The sequence below is a fragment of the Staurois parvus genome, unplaced genomic scaffold, assembly GCF_062004578.1.
Source record: "Staurois parvus isolate SC_StPar_1 unplaced genomic scaffold, SC_StPar_1.0 ptg000640l, whole genome shotgun sequence".
NCBI lineage: Eukaryota > Metazoa > Chordata > Amphibia > Anura > Ranidae > Staurois > Staurois parvus.
Window position 1 is genome coordinate 299,822 of NW_028318436.1, and position 12,304 is coordinate 312,125.

A 12,304-nucleotide genomic window follows, 5' to 3' on the forward strand; every position below is an offset into this window, starting at 1 on the left:
AGTAGTGATGATGATAATGTAGTAGAAGTAGTGATGATGATGATGATGATGATGATGGTCTCACAGTAGCAGTCAGTGTGCCGTGTCCCGGGTTGGCGGCAGTACGCGGTGCGGCAGTGAGGAGGCAGTAGAGAGCTGCGATGATGAGTCCCTGGGAGGGGAGAGGCGGCAGAGCCACATTCCTCCTTCACCCCCCCCCCCCCTCCTCTCCTCCCCCTCCCCCCCCCCATATTCCACTCCTCTTTCTCCCCCCAGCCTCTTCCTCCTCCATCGTCTCTGAAGCCCGGATCCCCCCACACAGCACCCAGAAAGCGGGGTGACCCCCCCTGTCATCGTCCCCCAGCGCCCCCACCATGCGCCATCCATCCGCCGGGAGCGGGCAGTGAGTGTCGGCGGAGGAGCCGGACTCCCAGCACAGCGCCCGCCGGGGATCCCAGGCGGCTTCCAGCCCGGACAGGCAGCGCTGTGAAGGACTTGTGGAGGAAGGGATCGACTTGTCCAGCCAGGTCGGAGGGGGAGGATCCGGGGAGAGGCAGCGATTGGTGGAGTTGTTGGCTTTGAAGGACAAGACTGACTGGGAGATCAGGAGGGAGAGACCGAGATCAGCCCAGGATGGATGAACAAGGCAGGCTGCTCCAGGCCAGGGGGGTCGGCATTCCAGGGCACCCCATTCATGGGGGGCCCCAGACCCTCACCCCCCACCCCATGCACGATGCCCCTGCAGACAATGGGGAGCCCAGGAAGCAGGACATTGGGGATATTCTGCAACAGATCATGACCATCACTGACCAGAGCCTGGATGAAGCTCAAGCAAAGTGAGTCCGGGGGGAAGGGGGGGGGGTGTGAGGCCTATAGAAGAACTGGATCCACTATATATATATATGTATTTGTTGTGTGATCACCTAGAGAACATCGCTTTCCATCTGCTCAGCCACAGGAGTCATACAGACACTGTAAACTTTCTACATTGTGTTCTTTTTACTTCCGAATTAAGATCAAAACTTTTTAATGTCCAAATCAAGTCACACATGCCTGGCAGAACTCATGGGGGGGGGATTATCTGTTGTTGGGGTTTTTATTTTTCTAAATTTAAAAAGCTATATTTTACCAATCCTACACTTTTGTACGTTGTTTTCTTTTTACTTCCTAGATCAGATCAAAACTTTTTAATGTCTATAGTCATACCTGGCAGGACTTTTATGGTGCAGAGAAATGTTCTCCATCAGGACAATTAATATGACAAAAATGTTCGAGGTTTTTTTTTGTTCATTTTTTATTTATTTTTTTGTAATGTCATGCAAAAGCTATTAAAAAGACATGTCCTAATGAATTAAAAAGCAACACGAGATCAGAAAATGTGGCAAGTGCTGGCCCATAGAATCACCAGGAGTCAAACACCACTGAACAGATAACATCGTGGCATATATCGAAAGTCAAACAGTATTTTATTTATATATATATATATATATATATATATATATATATATATACACAGTGTATGTATATATGTGTGTGTGTATTTATATTTATATATATATATATATATAATGTGTGTGTGTGTATATATATATATATATATATATATATGTGTGTATTAGAGATATATATGATAGAAATATAGTCTTTGTACTTTGAACAGCTATTGTGCGAAATAAAATAAAAAAATCAATTTTATTATATTGACTCTTCAGTAATATTTTTTTCTCAGCACCCTAAAAGCGCCAGCTGTTATTTTTGACTTCATAGATATTTGAATATTGGGACACAGTGCTAAGATTTGTCTCTTGGCCAAGTTCACTTCTCCAAAACTTTTTAATGTGTATATTAAATTATTTGTTGACATAGAGTCACGAAGTCATCTCTACAGACAAAGGCTGATTGGGCTAACTAGTCCCCATTATATGAAAGGTATATATTGGAGCCTGTATATTGCGCTCACCTGTTTATTATTATACAGGATTTATATAGCGCCAACAGTTTGCTCAGTGCTTTACAATATAACATTGCTTGTTCTGTATTGTGTATAGAGCATTGCTTTCCCTGGAATAAGTGTTCACCTATACTACCTTGCTTCCCCTGTAATGTGTGGTCACCTATAGGACATGGCTTCTTCTATATTGTGTGCTCATCTATAGAACATTGCCCCTTTTGTATTGTGTTCACCTATAGAACCCTGCTTTTCCTACATTGAGTGTTCACTCATAGAACAGTGCTAGGCCTCTATTGTGTGCTGACTTACAGAGCATTGCTTTCCCTGTATTGAAAGTTCACTTATAGAACATAGCTTCTCCTATATTGTGTGGACACCTCCAGAGAATTGATTTTTATATTACTTGCTCACCTATACAACATTCCTTTCCCTGTAGTTTGTGCACACCTATAGAATGCTACTTCTCCTGAAATGTGTGTTTATCTAAACAACATTGCTTCCCCTGTAATGTGTGATTGCCTATAGAACATTGCTTTTCCTGCATTGAGTGTTCACCTAGAAAACATTGGTAGGCCACTATTGTGTGCTCACCTATAGAACATTGCTTTCCCTGCACTGTGTGCTCACCAATAGAACATGGCTTTACATTTTGTGTGCTCGCCTATAGAACATGGCTTTCCCTGCACTGTGTGCTCACCAATAGAACATGGCTTTACATTTTGTGTGCTCACCTATAGAACATGACTTTCCCTATACCGTGCTCGCCTATAGAACATGGCTTTACATTGTGTGCTCGCCTATAGAACATGGCTTTACATTGTGTGCTCGCCTATAGAACATGGCTTTACATTTTGTGTGCTCGCCTATAGACATGGCTTTACATTTTGTGTGCTCGCCTATAGAACATGGCTTTACATTTTGTGTGCTCGCCTATAGAACATGGCTTTACATTTTGTGTGCTCGCCTATAGAACATGGCTTTACATTTTGTGTGCTCGCCTATAGAACATGGCTTTACATTTTGTGTGCTCGCCTATAGAACATGGCTTTACATTTTGTGTGCTCGCCTATAGAACATGGCTTTACATTTTGTGTGCTCGCCTATAGAACATGGCTTTACATTTTGTGTGCTCGCCTATAGAACATGGCTTTCCCTGTACTGTGTGCTCGCCTATAGAACATGGCTTTCCCTGTACTGTGTGCTCGCCTATAGAACATGGCTTTCCCTTTTATTGCGTGCCCGCCTATAGGACATTGCTTTCCCTGTATTGTGTGTTCACCTATGTAACATGGCTTTCCCTTTGTTTGCTCACCTATTGAACATTCCTTTCCCTTTTATTGCGTGCCCACCTATAGGACATTGCTTTCCCTGTATTGTGTGCTCACCTATTGTACATTGCTTTTACTTTTTATTGTGTGCTCACCTATAGAACATGGCTTTCCCTTTGTGTGCTCACCTATAGAACATGGCTTTCCCTTTGTGTGCTCACCTATAGAACATGGCTTTCCCTTTGTGTGCTCACCTATAGAACATGGCTTTCCCTTTGTGTGCTCACCTATAGAACATGGCTTTCCCTTTTATTGTGTGCTCACCTATAGAACATTGCTTTCCCTGTACTGTGTGCTCACCTATAGAACATTGCTTTCCCTGTACTGTGTGCTCACCTATAGAACATGGCTTTCCCTTTTATTGTGTGCTCACCTATAGAACATGGCTTTGCAAGACCCATCCCTGGGTGCTCCTTGGTTGTTCACTCAACATAATTATTTATAAACACATTATGAATGTTTATACTTTTTCAATTTTTTACTTCCTAGATAAGATCAAAACATACTTTTTTTTTTTTTTTTAAGTGTTTGCGCTTGTTTAAATTCAGTGATCCAATCCTCTCTACAAACAAAGGCTGATTGGTCCAATTTAGCTTTGGCTCAGTCCCTATTTATAAGAAAAGCATACATTGGAGCCTGTATTTTGTTCTCACCTATGTTGTGTGCCCACCTATAGAATGCGGTTTCCCCTGTATTGTGTGCATACCTATAGAACATTGCTTCTCCTGTATTGTGTGCCCACCTATAGAACATCTGTTTTCCAGTATTGTGTGCCCACCTATAGAACATTGCTTCCCCAATATTGTGTGCTGACCTATAGAATACTGTTTCCCCTGTATTGTGTGCCCACCTATAGAATGTTGCTTCTTCTGTATTGTGTGCCCACCTATAGAATGTTGCTTCTTCTGTATTGTGTGCCCACCTATAGAATGTTGCTTCTTCTGTATTGTGTGCCCACCTATAGAATGTCGCTTCTTCTGTATTGTGTGCCCACCTATAGAAAGCTGCTTCTCCTGTATTGTGCGACTCCCTATAGAACATTGCTTCCCCTGTATTGGGTGCCCACCTATAGAATGTTGCTTCTTCTGTATTGGGTGCCCACCTATAGAAAGCTGCTTCTCCTGTATTGTGCGACTCCCTATAGAACGTTGCTTCCCCTGTATTGGGTGCCCACCTATAGAATGTTGCTTCTTCTGTATTGGGTGCCCACCTATAGAAAGCTGCTTCTCCTGTATTGTGCGACTCCCTATAGAACGTTGCTTCCCCTGTATTGGGTGCCCACCTATAGAATGTTGCTTCTTCTGTATTGGGTGCCCACCTATAGAATGTTGCTTCTTCTGTATTGGGTGCCCACCTATAGAAAGCTGCTTCTCCTGTATTGTGCGACTCCCTATAGAATGTTGCTTCTTCTGTATTGGGTGCCCACCTATAGAATGTTGCTTCTTCTGTATTGGGTGCCCACCTATAGAATGTTGCTTCTTCTGTATTGGGTGCCCACCTCTAGAAAGCTGCTTCTTCTGTATTGTGTGACTCCCTATAGAAAGCTGCTTCTTCTGTATTGTGTGACTCCCTATAGAACGTTGCTTCCCCTGTATTGCGTGCCCACCTAGAGAACGCTGCCTCCCCTGTATTGCGTGCTCACCTATAGAAAGCTTATTCTCCTGTATTGTGTGACTCCCTATAGAACGCTGCTTCCCCTGTTTTGCGTGCTCACCTATAGAACGCTGCTTCCCCTGTTTTGCGTGCTCACCTATAGAACGCTGCTTCCCCTGTTTTGCGTGCTCACCTATAGAACGCTGCTTCCCCTGTATTGCGTGTCCACCTAGAAGAAGCAATGTTCTATGTATTGTGTGCCCACCTATAGAACATTTCTTTGCAAGACCCATCACTGGATGATCTGTGGATTCTCGCCCAACATAATCATTTATAAATACATCAGAAACTTTTCTACATTGTTTCTTTTTTTTTACTTCCTAGATAAGATCACTACTTTGTTTATAAATATAGTATCAGTGATTTGTTTAAATTTGGTGACCCAATCATCTCTATTGGGCCAACTTTGCTAGACAGCCCCCATTTATAAGAAAAAAAAAAAGACAGGGAGTCCCTCTCACAATGCAGGAAAGTGGGTCTATGCTGAAGTTTGACCCTTTGTGCTAGTACTGATAATAGAATTTCTACATGTGTATAAACACAAGCACATGGTCACAGAAGATGAGACATTTGGAGGGTATGCAGTCTGCTGTACAGCCTATTGTTCTATTAGCTGCCATTTTAGGCTACAGGAGGCTTAAAAGTGACAGTTGGCTGTTCTCCTTCTATTGGGTTACTAGACCGGAAGTGAGTTGGAAAATACTTCCCACTATCCTGGCTTCATTTTAAATATTTCCAGTCCAAAATTTCTTAAATTTTGTATTTATTCATATTATATATACTGTGTATGTATGTGTGTGGTGAGAAGAAGAGAAAAAACAAACAAACTGCAAGTTCCAGCTTGTCCTTTTGACACTTGTGTTTGCTGGAGGGGTCTTAAGTTACCACAAATTGTTGTCCTTCAACCCATATCATTAAACTGTCCTTATCACCCACCTTTCTCCAGGCCATTACATGACACAATGCCTCCTCATTTCACTTGCAGTAAAGATCTAATTGCATTTAAAGGGCATTATTCAAATAGGTTCCATTTGTCAGTAAATGCAGAGCATTGACGTTTTTTTTTATTATGTTTATTTGCCCTTTAAATGTGCCAAAGGCAGCTGTTTACCCCACAAAAGTGTGAAAAAGTTTGGAACTTTTAACAAGGAGAAGTTTATCTTCACAGCTGTGTCATGTAATTATATCAATTAGCATTTTAAATGAATTTGTGGCTCTAAGGACATAATGAGACGTAAATTAGTGTGTTGTGTTATGAATGGGTGTATGTTATGTACAGTATGTTGTGTGTGTGTATGTGTGTGTGTGTGTGTGTATATATATATATATATATATATATATATATATATATATATATATATATATATTTTTTTTTTTTTTTTTTTTAATTTATAATATATCTATATCATACATAGCGTTGAATGTGGGTGTTGTGGTTTTTTGTTTTATTTTTTTTTTATTGTTTTGTTATATGTAATTTTTTCAATTATTTTTTTTTTTTTTTGACTAAACTTAGCAGAACACCTAGGTTCACACTTGACTTTATTTCTAACTCTTTCTAAACGCCTCTATATCTTTCACAGGCATTAGACAAGCATTTGGGAAGCATTTTTAACGCTCCCCCAATGTCCTATGCACAGTTTTGAGGTGGTTGATAAGTGTTTGCCAAGCATTAAAACCGCACCACAAACGCCTATAATGAAGTTAAATGGTCTTAACGCCTGGCTACTGCCTTGCAACTTCGCCAGGCGTTTGAGGAGCGGCACCATAGACTTGAATGGGAAGCTTCAACTCCTCCTGGCTTGACATGAGGCGTCAATTTTTCCGCAATGCAATGCGACGCTAACGCTTCAGTGTGAACAGCACTGTGTGCTGCCATGTGCAAAATTTTCATAGGTGTTTGAAAAGCCTTACAAACGCTTCCCAAATGCCTGTCTGATGCCTGCTGACAAAGCTAGTGTGAACGGGGCCTTAGGGCCTATTCACATCAGGCGCAGTTTGTTAGCTATTCCAGCGCAGTCCCACCGCAAGGCAAAGTAAAATACCTTGTCTCCTACCTGTCCAAATTGCAGATAATCTGTGCAGCAAGCATTAGATCTTTGGCTTGATTCACACATCACGATTTGGAATTGCAGATGGAATTGCCCCGATTCTGCTTTTGAGGGCAGCACAGTGGCTAAATAGTTAGCACTTCTGCCTGGCAGTACTCGGGTCAATGGTTCGAATCCCAGCCATGGCACCTCCTGCCTGGAGTATGCATGTTCTCCCTGTGCCTGCGTGAGTTTCCTCCGGGAACTCTGGTTTCCTCCCACACTCCAAAGACATGCTGATAGGTTAATTGGATCCTGTCTAAATTGGCCCTAATATGTGTATGTATGAATTGTACGCCCCTTGAGGGTTAGGGACTGATGTGAATGTACAATATATATGTAAAGTGCTGCGTAAATTGACTGCGCTATATAAGTACCTGAAATAAATTCCAAATCGCATGGTAATTGGTGCACAAAGTGCGTTTGGGTGCCATTTGTTCTAAATGGCACCCCAAACGCAGTGCAATTTTGCCATGTGAAAGAATCGTGCTACAATCACGGCAAAACTGGTCTTTAAAAATCGCGTGAAGCTTGTCGCCCAAAAAGGAGGAGGAGCTAGTTGTGGGGGCCAAATGCGCATAGGGTAACCCATTCAAGTGAATAGGCTGCCCTATGTGTGACACACAGAGTTGTGTGAAAATTGTCCAAACACAAAATTGCGAGTGGAAACGCGAGTTCCCGCCACTCAAAGTGTGAATGGGGCCTTAATGAAATGTCACAGTGCAACTTTTGATTAAAGTTTAACAAAAAAAAAGTAAACAATGCGATGTGCCGCTGTCATCCTACCTCATGAAAGTGGATACATTGCCTTTAGGGCTCGTTCATACTATGTGCGGCAAGCACTGGATAAATGCAGGCCACCACTAGGGTACATGGGAAACAATTGTTCTCTATGTGCCTCATTCACACCACTGTGCTGTTGTGCATTGGCATGAATGAAGTTTCGCTATGTGCGGGAAAACATAGAAAAGATGATTATTCATTGGATGATATGAATGGGCCCTAAGTGAACCTGGTAACAAAAGAATCAAGATAAAAGGCTTACTAAGATCGTTCATGAATATTTGTCAAGGGGTCCTATAAGACTTTTGTTCACACATGAGTGATGCCACATTGCGTTTTTCACTTTTTGTGCATTTTTGTAACATGTTTTTGCACTGGCACCATTTATTTTGAACTCCACTACAAAAACACGCCAAAAAAACTCATGCACCAAATTTTGCAGTGTGTAATTTGCCACGATTTTCGTGCGAGAATCATGGCAAAATCACACTGTTAGGGGTGCCATTCAAAAAATAATGGCACCACACTTGAGTTGCAGGTTTTGCTCCAATTCTGGAATTTCGATGGGACAAGCAGTCTTTGAACACCTCTGACTTGTTTACTTTGGGGGTGGATTAAGTTGGGTCTGATGGGTAGTTTTGGCCTATTGCTGCTGGTTTCACATTTTAAAGGATACATAACATGTTCCCATAGCTGCAGCCACATCAAAGCCACATATCGGTGCCCGTCATTGCCTCCTATCAGTGCCCATCATTACTGCCTATCAGTGCCATATATCAGTGATGCCTTTCAGTGATGCCTGTCAGTGGCCATCAGTGCCTCCTCATAAGTGCCGCCTATCAGTGCCCATCAGAGCAGCCTATCTGTGCCTAACACTGCAGCCTCATTAGTGCAAATAGTGAAGCATAAAAATTACTTACTTACAAAATTTTTAGCAAAAAATGTTTAGCAAAAAATAAAAAACCCAGTAGTGATTAAATACCACCAAAGGAAAGCTTTCTGTCTAAAAACAAAAAAAAAACAAAAAAGCTAAAAATTTCATTTGGGTACAGTGTTGCATGACCGCACAATTGTCATTCAAAGTGTGACAGCGCTGAAAGCTGAAAATTGGCCTGGATAGGAAGGGGTGAGAGTGCCCGGTAGGCAAGTGGTTAAGATAAGCCACTGTTTGATGTTTCCACGATTCTCTCCTTTTTAGTGGCATAAACATGCTAGGTAAGTGGCCTCTAATGCCACCCTTAAAGTGAACCAGTCAGACGCTTTACATTTTTAAAATCAAAAGTCTCTGAAGATTTAGACAGACCTAGAAGGCATCTACTATTAACTTTTATTTGCTAGAAAATGACCTTTCTCTGAAACTATATCCTTTTATTTACTAGGGAATTGTCTTCCCTAAATCAAATCTTCTCTCCACCAAATGTCGTCTCCTTGTCCAAACTAAATGACTTTAGGATGTGCTTGTGGAACGAGACAATGAAGGTTGGTGCAGCTTTGTCCAGGTCAGTTACCTAAGTGACCATGTTGGTTGCTTACAAATGATATTGTACTAACCTCTCTGGTGGCTCATGTCTCCTACCATCGCTCTCTTCCAGTGTTCATTCAGACTTCTGGAAGTCTCAGATGCTTGTATTGCGTGACACACTATGGCTCCTTCCTTCGACCCCCCTGCATCACGGGTGTCAAACTGGCGGCCCTCCAGCTGTTGCCAAACTACAAGTCCCATGAGGCATTGCAAGATTGACAGTTAGAAGTATGACTCCCAAAGGCAGAGGCATGATTGGACTAGTTTTGCAACAGCTGGAGGGCCACCAGTTTGACACCCCTGCCCTACATCAATAGAGAACTCAGCAATGATGTAGGGTTCAAAGGATAGATGCACAGGACACCATGAAGGATATGGGCATCCAGCACATTTGAAAGTATGACTTCTGAAGGATGTGATGAAGGCTACAATGAACAGGGGTTGGACGTGGGCTGTCAGCTAGAGCTCTTCTATTGTATGGAAGTTACTTTCAATTCATTCAAGTGACTGATGGGGTCATTTTAGGCAGTAAAACTAGTTTCAGGGAGGCACACAGAAGAGTTGGTAGAAGGCATCTTTTGGTTTTTGCTTGGATAGCAAAAATTGATTCTAGATGTTTGCTGGTCTTCAAATGATCTTCAAAAAATCTCTTGTATGAAACGTTGATCTCTGTAACTGGGGGAGTCCCAACGTATGAACAACCGGTCTTTCTATCTTAGGATAGTCAAATGATCTAATGCCATACCTCTTGAGAAGAGGAGATTAAGGGAGATATGATCAACATGTATAAATACATCAGTGGTTCATATAGTGAACTCGGTGTAGAGCTATTCACCCTGAGGTTATCACAGAGGACAAGGGGGCACTCTTTACGTCTGGAGGAAAAAGAGATTTAATCTCCAAACACGGAAAGGTTTCTTCACAATAAGAGCTGTGAAAATGTGGAATAGACTCCCTCAAGAGTTGGTTCTGGCCAGCTCAGTGGATTGCTTTAAGAAAGTCCTGGATTCTTTCCTAGATACACAGAATATAACTGGATACTAACATTTATAGGTAAAGTTGATCCAGGGAATATCCGATTGCCTCTCGGGGTTCAGGAAGGAATTTTTTCCCCTGCAGGAGGAAAATTGGATCGTGCTTTGCTGAGGTTTTTTGCCTTCCTCTGGAAGAACTGTGGGTATGGAATTATAACTTTTTTTTTTTTAATGGTTGAACTGGGTGGACTTTTGTCTTTTTTCAGCCAGACTAACTATAACTGTGTGCATCCCCTGCACCTGGAAGCATTGTTAAAATATCTGGCACTACCATTTGTGAATTTTTTGATGCAGCTTTTTTTGGTAGAGCAAGTTGGTGGTGTTTTTGGAACATTCTGTTGAAGGAAAGATCCTCATATCTATGGCTAAGAGCCATGACACCTTCGTGATTCTGCTGTTGGTGAGAATTGCCAAGGAGACGTGTCCACTTAATGGAGTCCATTTTTGTCTGATTTTTTTGAATGCTGCAGAATTTCACCCGCTAGTGAGGATGACCTCATAGCAAAAGGATAAATGGTATGCCAGCATTTTCATTAGATTGACTACTACAACCAGGGTGCCCTTACATAGATCAAAATTTGGTCGTTCAGATATGCAGGCCCTGATTTGCCTTTCTGCTCCTCTAAATGCATGCATTTTCATTTCTGGCTGAAAATATTGTACTCTTGGGTTGATTTACTAAAACTGAAGAGTGTAAAATCTGGTGCAGATCTGCATAGAAACCAATCAGCATCCAGGTTTTATTTGTCAAAGCTTGATTGAAAAAGCTGAAGTTAGAAGCTGATTGGCTACCATGTACAGCTGCACCAGATTCTGTGTCTGGCTTATCCTGAAGTTGAATTTATCTCCGTGTTTTTTTTAGTAGAGAGATACATAGTGATCTACAGATAACCACTAGAGGGAGAATCAAAGAATGTTTGTAGTAATATGACAGGCCTACTAATATGAACCAACAAACATGTGAAAAGATAAAAAGTCACATTCAAAGACTACATTCAGGTAAAAGGTGGAGTGAAAACTTGAATGTGTAATCTTTGATGAGTCACTGTACTGCCCCTTTAAGAAGTTGGGTCACCTAGTGCTGTATTTTCTCCCGAGAACAATAGATCTTTTGTGCATGCCATTAAATCCTGGTAAAGAGCACAGCACTCACTCCGGAATCGCTTAATATAGCCTTTACTTCAGCCTGTTGGCCGCTCCAGGTATTCGGTTGCATAATTATTGACATTTAGTTTCCCCCCTATAAAGGGCATGTTGATGACAACATTACTAATCCCATAAAGCTATGTTGTTGTACCAGACTGGCAGAACTTACATTGCTGTCCTTGTAGAGCAGAGATATTAATTCACTCCATAAACCTTAAGGAACCCTCGTTGATCCTATAACATGTCTCTCACATTACTTGTGCTTTTGCTTGGTGAAGGACATGTGTTCTGTAATTTAAAGCCGAAGTTTAATCTGCTCATATTTTGCCTTCCTTTGTTCCTTCTCATCAACATGCTAATGAAATTTTTATTAAAGATTTTCTGTTTTCATTAGATACCTTATTTTAGACGCAGTAATGCCATCACTAGGTCCTGGTGCTTCTCTATGTAATGCAGGCAGATCATGGCTGGTGGGAGGGGCCAGGAGGGTACTGTACATACCGGTAGCTTTCTGAAAACTTCACAGCTTCTCCTTCTACACATCAGCCTAGGCTTACAGTACTGATGCACAAGACAGTGCTGGACCTCCACTATATGAGCTGATGACGGAGGATGATAGTCAAAAATCAAATCTAGGCTATCCTATGGGCATAGTTCACACCATTGCAGTAAAGTGCAATGCAGTAAAAAAGAAAAAAACAAAAACAAGATCATGCTGCATTTTTCTGAACTGAACCGCTCAAAAAGGCACGCAAACGCACCACCACGCATCGCAGTGCACATAGAAGCCCAAGGAAAGAAAGAAGGAAGTGACTTCA

The 12,304-nt window shown here is 41.8% G+C and overlaps 1 protein-coding gene across 2 annotated transcripts in view; it reads left to right on the plus strand.

The window, feature by feature from the left end:
- Positions 1-238: 238 nt before the first annotated feature.
- PBX2 (PBX homeobox 2) overlaps positions 239-12,304 on the plus strand; it is a 98,023-nt gene continuing 85,957 nt past the window's right edge. For both annotated transcript variants that reach the window (XM_089693916.1, XM_089693917.1), the window contains exon 1: positions 239-815. In XM_089693916.1, coding sequence (XP_089550042.1) covers positions 613-815 — 203 coding nt within the window. In that variant the 5' untranslated portion in view covers positions 239-612. The remainder of the gene's footprint in view (positions 816-12,304) is intronic.